We start from the raw sequence: 11310 nt of genomic DNA, 5'->3' as shown, positions 1-11310 counted from the left end.
TTAGACAATTAGATGGATGCACACGATTTGTTCTCATGTTTTCACCTAAGCAAGTGTTCTTATCGGAACCCTACTATATATATATATATATATATATATATATATATATATATATATATTGGTTCAAATGCTGACAGTACTTCCCATGCGGTCGGTGCGGATTCATCATTAGGTATGTAAAAATGCACTAATACACCACACACAAAAAAATGCACCACACCTAATGGTGTATCTTCGAACACTTTGTGGTACATTTATGCATACCTAATAGTGTGTGACCGCTCGGTCACACGAAAAATAGTCTGCACAGGAATTTGACCTTACCATTAGGTATGCAAAAATGTACTAATACACCACGCACCAAAAAAATGCACCACACCCATAGACGGAGCCAAGGGGGGGGGGGGGGGGGCAGGGGGATCAGCTGCCCCCCCTCACCCCACCCCACCCCTACCCCTACCCCTACCCCATATATAATTTTTGTATGTATATATAGTACATTTTTTAGTATTAGTATATAAAAACTGTTAATTGTTCATAAGAAATGAGTTAGATTAGTTAGTAGAGCATGCATTTGGTTATAATAAAGGTTAGGCGTTCGAATCATATAGTTTTTTGGCTCCTTCCCTATGACTTTAACACAATCACGTTTTAATAGTTTTTTTAATATTTGATACACACATACATACATACATACATATATATATATATATATATATATATATATATATATATATATATATATATATATTCAAATTATTTTATCAAATTAATTATGTTTCATATTTTGTTATGAATATTTTTATAAAGTTTCGATTTGTTTTATTTTCGCCCGTATCCAATAATATTTACACATATATTTCTTAGGTAATTTATTTATTTATTTTTAAATATCTCTTTTATTTTAATGTTTCGCCTTTACTGAAAAAAATTGTGAATTTGTCCCTATTTCGCCCCCCTCAACAAAATTTCTGGCTCCGTCCCTGACCACACCTAATAGTGCATTTTCAAATACTTTGTGGTGTATTTATGCGTACCTAGTGAGTGACCGCTCAGCGACACGAAAAACACTATTCACCCAAGAATTTGACCTATATTTTTTTAAAGAAAATCTTTTCAATCTCTAAACTCAAAATTGATTTTCAATTGGTTATAATTATATTCTCAATTATATATATATATATTGAGTTTTAATTGTGTACACAATTAATTTATCTTAGTCTTACAAAGAGTTTATGCTAAAAGAAGTATTATATATATTTGATAGTTTTAATTATTGTATGCATGATTATAAAATTCGCTATTACCAATCATTTATTTTAGCAACTAAAAAGTGGACAGAAATTAAGAAAATGTTTAACTTTTTATTTTTATTTTTAGTTTTTTTTTTTTAATCACCCTGTACGGTGTTCAGAAAATTTCAAAACCTTAGAAAAAAACCACTTTCCTATAAAACTTTTGCGATCAATTCAAAACTTGAAAATTTTAAAAAAATTATAATGTTCCTAATTCCTATATATTGAAAAAAGAGGAGAAGAGAAAAAAAAAAAAAAGAACAAAAAGAGGAGAAAATCAGAACGAAAAAATTATAATGTTCCTAAAAGGTTTCGGTTCTAGTTTAACATTTTTTTTTTTGAACTAAAACTGAACCGTAGTTATGTTTACCGCCGTCTAGAAGAAACATAACTAATAACCATGGCTACTAAAAAAATTTTTAGTAACTATGGATATTTTTAAAATATAAATTTTAGTTTCCAACCATCACCCCATGGTCGACTGGTTGTTGACGTTTAACTAATTAAATTTTTCAACCATTGAAAAAATAATTAGATTTTCAGCCATTTTTAATGACTGATCAGTAATAACAATGAAACTCATGAAAGATTTTTCAAATCGATTAAGATTGAAATGTCATCATTTATTACCAAAAGGTCAAAATATTTTTCTAACTTTCCATTGAAAGCTGTTAGGTTTTCCCAAGACAGAATTACAAAAACTCTTACAATTATAATGTTAAATAGATTTGTAAAGAGTAATAATGCACACCTCATTTTTTACTCCTTATTTGTGTGTCGTGTTCTAATTCATCTAGAAAGAAAAATGCATTCTATTATTTTTATTACTCTTTTTCTTCTATCAATAAAATCGCGACGACATACGTAAAAGGAACTGAAGGGAGTCCATACATTATTTCTATTGAGCAACATGCAGCTTGGAGAGTCGATCGAGTCCAGTACCTTACCATTGAAACGATCTACGATCCTACCATGGGCACTAACTTTTACACAAATATAAAAAAATAAAGTTACGCATTTGCTATTAACTATAACTTCTGACGTAATGGTAAGCTGTTAATACTGAAGAGGTACAATAAGTGATGGCGTGATGCATATATCACTCCTCACCAATCATTACAAAGGCACACAAAATTGCATGCATCATATCATGTCAAGAAATCAGTAAAAAGAAACCAATGAGATCCACCAAAAAGCTTGACTTTTTTTCACTTCATCAACATGCAACTGTTACAAAAGGCCATCCATCCCTGTTATCCAGGACTAGTAGTCAAGATTTTGCCTGTGACAACATGCCACATAGGATCTAAGTGGTCCCCACACATGATATGTCCTTTGACTTTTTGACCTCCTCTACATACATATATACACACAACACTACAGCTAGCAAAAGGCATCTTCTCATCTTCTATGAATGATCAGTCAAATATATATATATATGGGTGCCCACAGAATACTTACATATGTATATATATATTTTTAGCCTGACAGGTCAGTGGAATAGAAGCTGCAAAGAATGGAATAGAAATGGGATTTTTGGATCCTGAGAAAACTATGCAAACCCTATTCTAAACTCCAAAAAGAAAAAATTTAATAAAAACTCTGCAGAGGTTGCAGGCTGGCTATATCTTCACAGCCCTCCCTCTATAGGGGTCTGCCATAATCTTAATATTTATATATAATTTTGTGCCCTTCTGCTTTGGGACTTGCATGGTTTCTTGAACCCATTTTTCCTAATAACAATTCAAACCTAAATTAATATAATCTAGGTTGCTTTGTCTTGTTGCATGCATATATATTTATTGATTGATTACCAACTTTCATATATTATAACCTTAATAAGTTTTAAACTTTGAAAATCAAACACTAATGTCCTAATCCCCATAGCAATTGATTTGCCAATCTTTAGACTCCTCAATTAATTGTACTAAATAAATAGCAGTTAAGTTATTGGCTTGACAGGGGTGATCGAGTTGGTAGATTATGATTCTCGTACTAGAAAACCACAAGTTGAATTCTTAAAAATATCCTCTCGATAAGTCGACCCCATTGCAATGTCTTCTTTTTTACCTTCCTTTCCCGTGTGATTTGTAAGGCCAGTTTACTCTGTATACTCTCTCAAATGAGTTTACTCTGTATACTCTCTCAAATGAATGGTTGACAACTACTGGTTGTGAGTTTTCTCGTCACAAAAAATATCCTCTCGATAAGTCGACCCCATTGCAATGTCTTCTTTTTTACCTTCCTTTCCCGTGTGATTTGTAAGGCCAGTTTACTCTGTATACTCTCTCAAATGAGTTTACTCTGTATACTCTCTCAAATGAATGGTTGACAACTACTGGTTGTGAGTTTTCTCGTCACAAAAAGAAAAAAGAAAAAAAAAACAGTTAAGTTGTGTAAATGAAAGGCATTAATGTGAGATATAAGTGTCATTTATTATGGGGGTGTAGACAATCTTCTTGACTTTGCTAGGGTTTCTTGGTAGCTGTATTTTCATTTTCTTTTACATTTTTTTAATATTCTTTTACATTTCTTTCTTGTTAGTTGATGATTAAAATATATAAATTTGTAACCTAAATTTTAATAATGGTAAAAGTTTAAAATAGTTTCAAGTTAAGGCACAAGCATGAAATAATAATATTAACAACAACAGATCTTCGAAAAAAAACAATAATATATAGTATATGTATACTAAATTTTCATTACTTTTAGTTAGAACCCGTATCTAATAAACTTATGTCTTTTCTATTCAAACCAATACCTTTTATTAGTAGTTTCTATTTAATATTTAAGATTAATTAATCAGATCCCTATTTTTGTTATGGTAGGTTTTATGGGAATGAAGGTGAAAATATTCAAACTTAGATTTATTGTTTAAGGTCAGGTGCATAACTTATCACCAAATCATGATTTTAAAATTGAGTTAATTCCATTTTTGGTCCTAGATTTATAGGTGACAGTCTACGTTTTTTTTTTTTTTTTTTTTTTTTTTTTTTTTTTTTAATCTGAACATCTCTTTTTGGATCCTAGTATTATTGTGACATGACCATTTTTTATTTTCTGCCAACAAAATCGTTGAAATGCCGTTAAATACAAGGACATTTCGATCTTTTTAATACAAAGTAGTTGACTAGTTATATTTTTTATGTTTATATTTTTGAAAAAATCCACAACTGAAGATCGAGATGCCCTTGTATTTAACAACATTGTTGACAGAAGTCAAAAAATGATGATGTCACAATAATATTAGGACCAAAGATGAGGTTATAAAAAGGACTAAAAGTGGAGTGGTAAATAATATCAGTATTAAAAAAACAAAATTTTGACCGATAAATTAACGTGTGCTAAAATTGGCATACATGAGAGAGGTGAGATTTCGTATGTTGTACTAAAAGTCAGCAGAAAAGGCGGCTGAACCTTCGGGGGCAGACCCCTAGCGAGGAAGCATATATTGCCTTCTTCTTAATTATATTACACACCTCCATTCTCATCTTCGACCTCTTTCTCCATCTTTATCTCTTTGGATTTTCATGCTTTTTTACCTCTCTATATACTATACTTCTCCTCAAGAGAAAAGCTAAAAAGGGTTTCCTTATTTTCTGCTACCTAAACCTCTCTGGGTTGTCTGCACATAATATAACCAGGTTTTGGTCTGATCTGCCTGTCTGTCTTGCTTGCTTTGAGGGGGGAAGTTAAGAGAGCCCAGCCCATTTTCTTGGCTGTTTTGTGGGTAGAAAGAGTTTTGGGTGGTTATGGATGGGAGAAGTAGTGATCAGACAGAGAAAATAATGGATGAAGTTATGTTGCCTGGTTTTAGGTTTCATCCCACAGATGAAGAACTGGTAGGGTTTTATCTGAAGAGGAAGGTCCAACATAAACCCCTCTCCATTGAGCTCATCAAACAACTTGACATCTATAAATATGATCCATGGGATCTCCCAAGTAAGTCATCATCATATATATATGAACCAACACCCTTAGCTTCTCCACTTTTACCATGTTTCGACAATATTTAGGTTAAAACTTATGCTAGATCTTTGATGGTTTGGGGTGTGAGTTTCATGGATGCATGCACTTCCTCTTTCTCTAGATCTTGATGACAAAACCCATACAAAACCCTCCTTTTTTTTTTTTTTTTTTTTTTTGGGTTCAATTCACAAGTCATGTGATGATAAATACATTCGATAGATGAACAACTAAAGCTGGTTTACCTTCTTGTGATCCTTTACCAGCTAAGATCACACTCTCAGATAATGGTTCTTGTCACCAAAATATGTTTTTCCTTTGCTGGTTAGGGTAACAAGGCGGGGTTACCCATCCAGACTACACTTTTGAGTAGTCACTGCGAGTTATTCTCTCGTGACCCAAATGTGTTTGATAGATACATGTTTTAAGCTAAGAAAACATTATTATTCATATCAAATAATGTTGTAATATGTTGTTTTTTCTTTGTGGTGTTATTGTTACAAGCAGAGATAGCGGCGGTGGGGGAAAAAGAATGGTATTTTTACTGTCCGAGGGATCGGAAGTACAGGAACAGTGCACGGCCGAACCGGGTGACGGGGGCGGGTTTTTGGAAGGCCACCGGAACTGACCGGCCGATCTACTCGTCGGAGACGTCCAAGTGCATCGGACTGAAGAAATCCCTTGTGTTCTACAAAGGTAGAGCCGCCAGAGGGATAAAAACCGATTGGATGATGCATGAGTTCCGGCTGCCGTCGCTCTCTGATATCTCCACCCCCAAACGATGTTTGGACAAAAATATCCCTCCCAATGTAAGTATAAACTACACAACCCTCACCTATTGCTACAAAACTTGCTGTTATTTACTTATTTACCCCCCAAAGTAGTCGAAAATCCGGGTTTCTGGTTCGAAATGACCTTCTTGATCAATTTTTCAGCCACTCAAAGTGGTTGAAAATAAGGGTTTCTGGACAGAAATGACTTTACTGATGGATTTTTCAACCACTCGAAGTAGTACGTCAAAAATAAGAGTTTTTGGTCTGAAATGACCTTATCTTCTTGATCAATTTTTCAACCCTTTAATGATTTAAGAAAAATTTTGTTTCTACCCGCCGAAAATGATTAAATTAAGAACATCGACTACCAACAAAGGTTTGTCGGACAAGACTAAGATTTTGAAATGTGAAGTTGGATATGACGGTGCATATTGAACAAATAGATATTAAGTATCCCAAAATAAAACAGTCACACTAAAATAACGTAAAGAACGTTTGGTAACAACAAAGTTCTAAGTTTGACTACTTGTAAAATCTACCTATTGGCTTTTGGGCAACCTAGATCGTTTAATTTACTTTCTTTGTAGTCATTTGTTAGCTAGAGTCACAAGCTAAGATGTGTGCCGCCCAGAATACACATTTAAATAATAACTACGAATATTTTCGTAAATTATAGATTATGAATAAAAAGTACATGGTATAATTAAGGGTGTTATACGTGTATTCTTGAAATGCCTCATCCTTTCTTGATTAGTGCATATGAAAGCAATATATATATGTTTGAAATTGGTCCATTTTTGTTTTGTTTAATGTAGTATAAATATTTGACATTAACTAGGTCAAAATGTGCATTGGTTTTTTCAGGATGCATGGGCAATATGCAGGATTTTCAAGAAAGCAAACTCCAATGCACAAAGGGCACTTTCCCATTCATGGGTAGTCTCATCACCTCCAACAACCATACCCCAAACCCCCACACAACAAACACTCCTAACCCAAAACACCAACAACCTTAATCAAGTGTCCATGCCAACCCATGACTTCAAAAACTCGCCGGAGATCATGGCGGTGGCGGCGGTGGGCGCCGCCACCCACCCACTAGATCTCCTCCCCTACAATGACCCCTCCACAAGCTACACATTTCCCCCTTCCCTATTCACCCATCCTCATCATCTGCAACCCACCATTAATGATGCATCTTCCCTGCTGCTGGACATGTCAAACTCGGTGTTTGGGGAGTTTATTGGGAAGGGCTCCGATGAGAGCACGGTGGACTACGGTGGGCTGATCAACGGCGGTGGGTTTTCGGCGGTGGTGCCGCCGGAGAATGCGGTGGAGGGCAGACTGCAAGATGGTGTGGTGGTGGGGAATAAGGAATCATCATCAAACATAATTGATGAATCCATTAGGTTTTCGTTCAATGGGTTTCCTTTGAATATGGGGGCTGAGAATGCATGGAAGTTGTCTAGTTTGGTGTGGGAGTCTTCACCATGCCCTAGTGAGATATCTAGTACTAGTTATTCTACTACCAAGTGTTACACTTGACATAAACTAACTAAATTTGGTGTTACTTAGCTTGTTCTTAATGTAATGTAGTTTCAAGATTAATTAGTCAATTATTTAGGTTTGATCTCTTTTTTTGGATCTGACATGCACTTAATCCATCTTGAGAAAAATGTTGTAACATTTGTATGAGTTACAATAGAATGTTAGATTGAGTATTGTTATAAGTTTGAGAGCCCCTTACTTCCGGGGATGGGTGGAGTAGGTAAATTGCGAGCGGGTGTATAACAAGACCAAATTCATACTTCATTTTTTTGAGTGTCTTATGAATTGCGAGATCAAAATAATGACAAATTCATACCACCTTGTGGTTGCTAGCAAAGCAACACGAGCCCATAACAAGGCCAAATTCATACATCATAAATCGCGGGCTCACGGCTCACAATAGGGCCAAATTCATACTACACAGCGACTGTTAGCAAAGAAATGCGGGCCCACAACAAGACCAAACCCATATATACCAATAGTTATGCTGTGCATCCGTATGCACCATGCATGGTGCATACGGATGCAAAAATGACGTCGTTTTATTAAAAACGCGCATCCCACTTAAAAAAAAAAAATTAGTTTCGATTCCCCTCAACAACATTATGTTGTTCATTCATTCTGAAATTTTAGTTCATAGATTCTGGAATTTTAGTTCATAGATTCTGAATTAATTCATTGATTCTGGATTTTTTGTTCATCGATTCTGGAATTTTAGTTCATCGATTCTGGAATTTTAGTTCATTCATTCTGGAATTTTAGTTCATAGATTCTGGAATTTTAGTTCATAGATTCTGAATTTTAGTTCATAGATTCTGAATTTTAGTTCATTGATTCTGGATTTTTAGTTCATCGATTCTGGAATTTTAGTTCATCGATTCTGGAATTTTAGTTCATCGATTCTGGAATTTTAGTTCATTCATTCTGGAATTTTAGTTCATAGATTCTGGAATTTTAGTTCATAGATTCTGGAATTTTAGTTCAAATTATGCACAATATAATGTTGTTGCTGGGAATCGAAACTGATTTTTTTTTAAGTGAGACGCGCGTTTTTGATAAAACGACGTCATTTTTGCATCCGTATGCACCATGCAAATTATGGGCCCACAACAATATTAAATCCTTACCACCCAAATTATTGTGTGGATCATGGTCCACGCAATTGTGTGGACCATGAATATCAGGTACATTTTTAATATATTAAAAGTACATTATATAAAATAACATACCCTTAGTATATTAAAAATGTAATTTCAAAAAATGTACCTTATGTACATAAATAATGTACCACTAGTATATTAAAACTGTATTTTTTATTTATGGTCCACACAATTGTGTGGATCATGGTCCATGCAATAATGATTGATGCATGATTGCTAGCAAAGCAGAACAGGCTCACAACAAGGCCAAATTTATACCTCTCTTTTTTGGTCATGTAAATTTTAGGCTCATAACAAGTTCAAATCCATACCAACCCAACACCCTGCGGGGGGATGCTAACTAGCAAAGCAAAACCTCTCAACTTATTTTGGGTTGGTTGACCTCCCCAGCTCCCTTTTTTTAGTCCTTGGTAATATTTGAAACTTACACCTAGGATTACTAACAAAGCAAAGTCTATCAATTTATTTTGAATTGGTTGACCAGTTAAGTTATATTTTTTAGTAGATTGAGTATTGTTATGGAAAAGATCGAATTAAATAATTCATCGAATTAAATTCAAAAATGTGATTCAACCACTAAGCATTTTACGGTGCATTTGAAAACCCGGAAAATGATTTCTGGAAATCATTTTCCGGGTTCCCAGTGCTTGGCTAAAGAGAAAAATGGAAGTCAATGGAAAATATGAGTGTGGTCAATGAAAAATAGAGGGGATTTTCCAAAAAATGACTTTTTTTTTTTTGTGGGGTGGGAGGGGGGGGGGGGGGAAGTCATTTTCCGTTTGCAAGAGCAGCCAATCACCCGCTGCTGCCGCCACGACCACCCACCACCACCATTATATATTTTAAATATTTAAAATTTAAAATAATTATGCTCATTTTCCAGAAAATGAACCAAACATACCAAGATAATTTTTTGGAAGGTAACCAAACACTGGAAAGGAAAATGTTTTCTAGAAAATGATTCATTTTTTAGAAAATATTTTTTCAAAAGTCATTTTCCTACTTTCCAAACACACCCTTATTATCACGTAAATTCGCCAATTTTCTAGATGCCTCCATTAAACTAGTTTACGTGGATTATTACATGGAAAATTTTTAAATAGTGTTTTTTCTCCAACCTTAGGCTATCTTTATCCCTGCAATTTTTTCACTTTCAAAAGTGAGTACTACCTCAACATCATTAAACTTACAATTCCTTCACTATTTTTTCTAGATCCTGGCAATACTCTTTTACTTTCAAAAGCGGTTTCACTTTCACATCACAATAATAAATTAATATATTTTCCTTCGTAGCAAAAGTAGCATGTTGCAAGCTTGCAACCCACGATGGACAATAAAGAAAAGAAAAACTAACTTTTTTAGGGTAATGTTAAATGTCCCTCTTATTTTTCTTCCCCAAATTCATTCTTCCTATGTATCATCAGTTAATTAGTTACTAATTTTATTTTTAAAATTAATGGTGAGTTAACTAATTCATGACACCCAATGAGTGAAAGCCACATTAAGAGATTAGAGAAAATTCAGAAAGGACAAAAAACATTTCTTTTTTTTTTTCTTTTTAAATTCCACATCACCTTGAATTAAGGGATAAAAACAACCTTATATGACCGACATGCATGCTATTGCTAACTGCTAAGAGCATCCCAATAGGTTTATATATATATATATATATATATATATATATATATATATATATATATATATATATGTGTGTGTGTGTGTGTGTGTGTGTGTGTGTGTATATGGTTTTTGAAACAGTAAAAAATTAGAGGGATGATTTTTATCAAATGTGGAGTGTGATTTTTTGTTAGATTTTTCTCTTGAAATGAATGATTTTTTGTGGGGTCTTTCAAGAGAGAGAAAAGGGAAAACAAAGACTGATGGTTGCGCGTGGAACGCAAAAATCACGCCCAGTAGACACGTGCATAGCACACGTGGGCGCGTATTTTTAAACCTTTTCTATTTTCTTTTAAACAAAATTGTTGTTAGCTCTCTCTCCCCCCCCCCTTTCCTTTTTTTTTTTTCTTTTTCTTTTTCTCTCCTTTTTTTCTTGCCCTCCTCTTTCTTTCTTAATTGGCACATTAAAAACTCCAAAAAAAATTAGAGCTAATGAGGTTGCTCTAATATTCTGCAATTTTTTTTTTTTATCGAAAAAACAATTTCTAACCATAGTCGCGATCTGCCATCATTGATCATTGTCAGCACTAACCACCAAAGATTAATCATCAATAGCCACGAACAAAGCCACAAACTTTGTTTAGTGGGGCAAAAAATTAAATAAGATTAAAATTAAAACACTATAAAATATATTTATAATAAACTATGAAATGGTTTTATTAATTGCATCTTATCTCTATTAATATGATATTCATAAATATATATATATTTTTATTTTAAATAGATCAATCCTAAGTATTTCTAAATTAATTTAAATACGATGGTGCAATTTAAACTTTTAGATTATATTACATGGACTATATAGTTTCTTAAAAGCAAAATTTAAAAAAAAAAATCATAATTGAATTACATAAATATCACAATCACAATTAGAATTATGATTTATTATGA

General features: G+C 33.6%; 1 protein-coding gene across 1 annotated transcript; it reads left to right on the top strand.

Moving 5' to 3' along the window:
• Positions 1-4791: 4791 nt before the first annotated feature.
• On the top strand, positions 4792-7756 carry LOC109166176 (putative NAC domain-containing protein 94). The gene is made up of 3 exons (XM_019315077.1): positions 4792-5237; positions 5769-6070; positions 6899-7756. The coding sequence occupies exons 1-3, from the start codon at positions 5048-5050 to the stop codon at positions 7577-7579; spliced, it is 1173 nt and encodes a 390-aa protein (XP_019170622.1). The 5' UTR covers positions 4792-5047; the 3' UTR covers positions 7580-7756.
• Positions 7757-11310: the final 3554 nt, after the last annotated feature.

Source organism: Ipomoea nil, unplaced genomic scaffold (assembly GCF_001879475.1).
Source record: "Ipomoea nil cultivar Tokyo-kokei standard unplaced genomic scaffold, Asagao_1.1 scaffold3087, whole genome shotgun sequence".
Classification (NCBI taxonomy): Eukaryota; Viridiplantae; Streptophyta; class Magnoliopsida; order Solanales; family Convolvulaceae; genus Ipomoea; species Ipomoea nil.
The sequence above is the reverse complement of the archived record's forward strand: the minus strand, read 5'-3'. Positions and strand labels throughout refer to the sequence as shown.

Coding starts and splice junctions, on each gene's coding strand:
- LOC109166176 (XM_019315077.1), top strand. CDS start 5,048: ATGGATGGGAGAAGTAGTGATCAGACAGAGAAAATAATGGATGAAGTT. Junction 5,238..5,768: donor TGATCCATGGGATCTCCCAA/GTAAGTCATCAT, acceptor TGTTACAAGCAG/AGATAGCGGCGGTGGGGGAA. Junction 6,071..6,898: donor ACAAAAATATCCCTCCCAAT/GTAAGTATAAAC, acceptor TGGTTTTTTCAG/GATGCATGGGCAATATGCAG.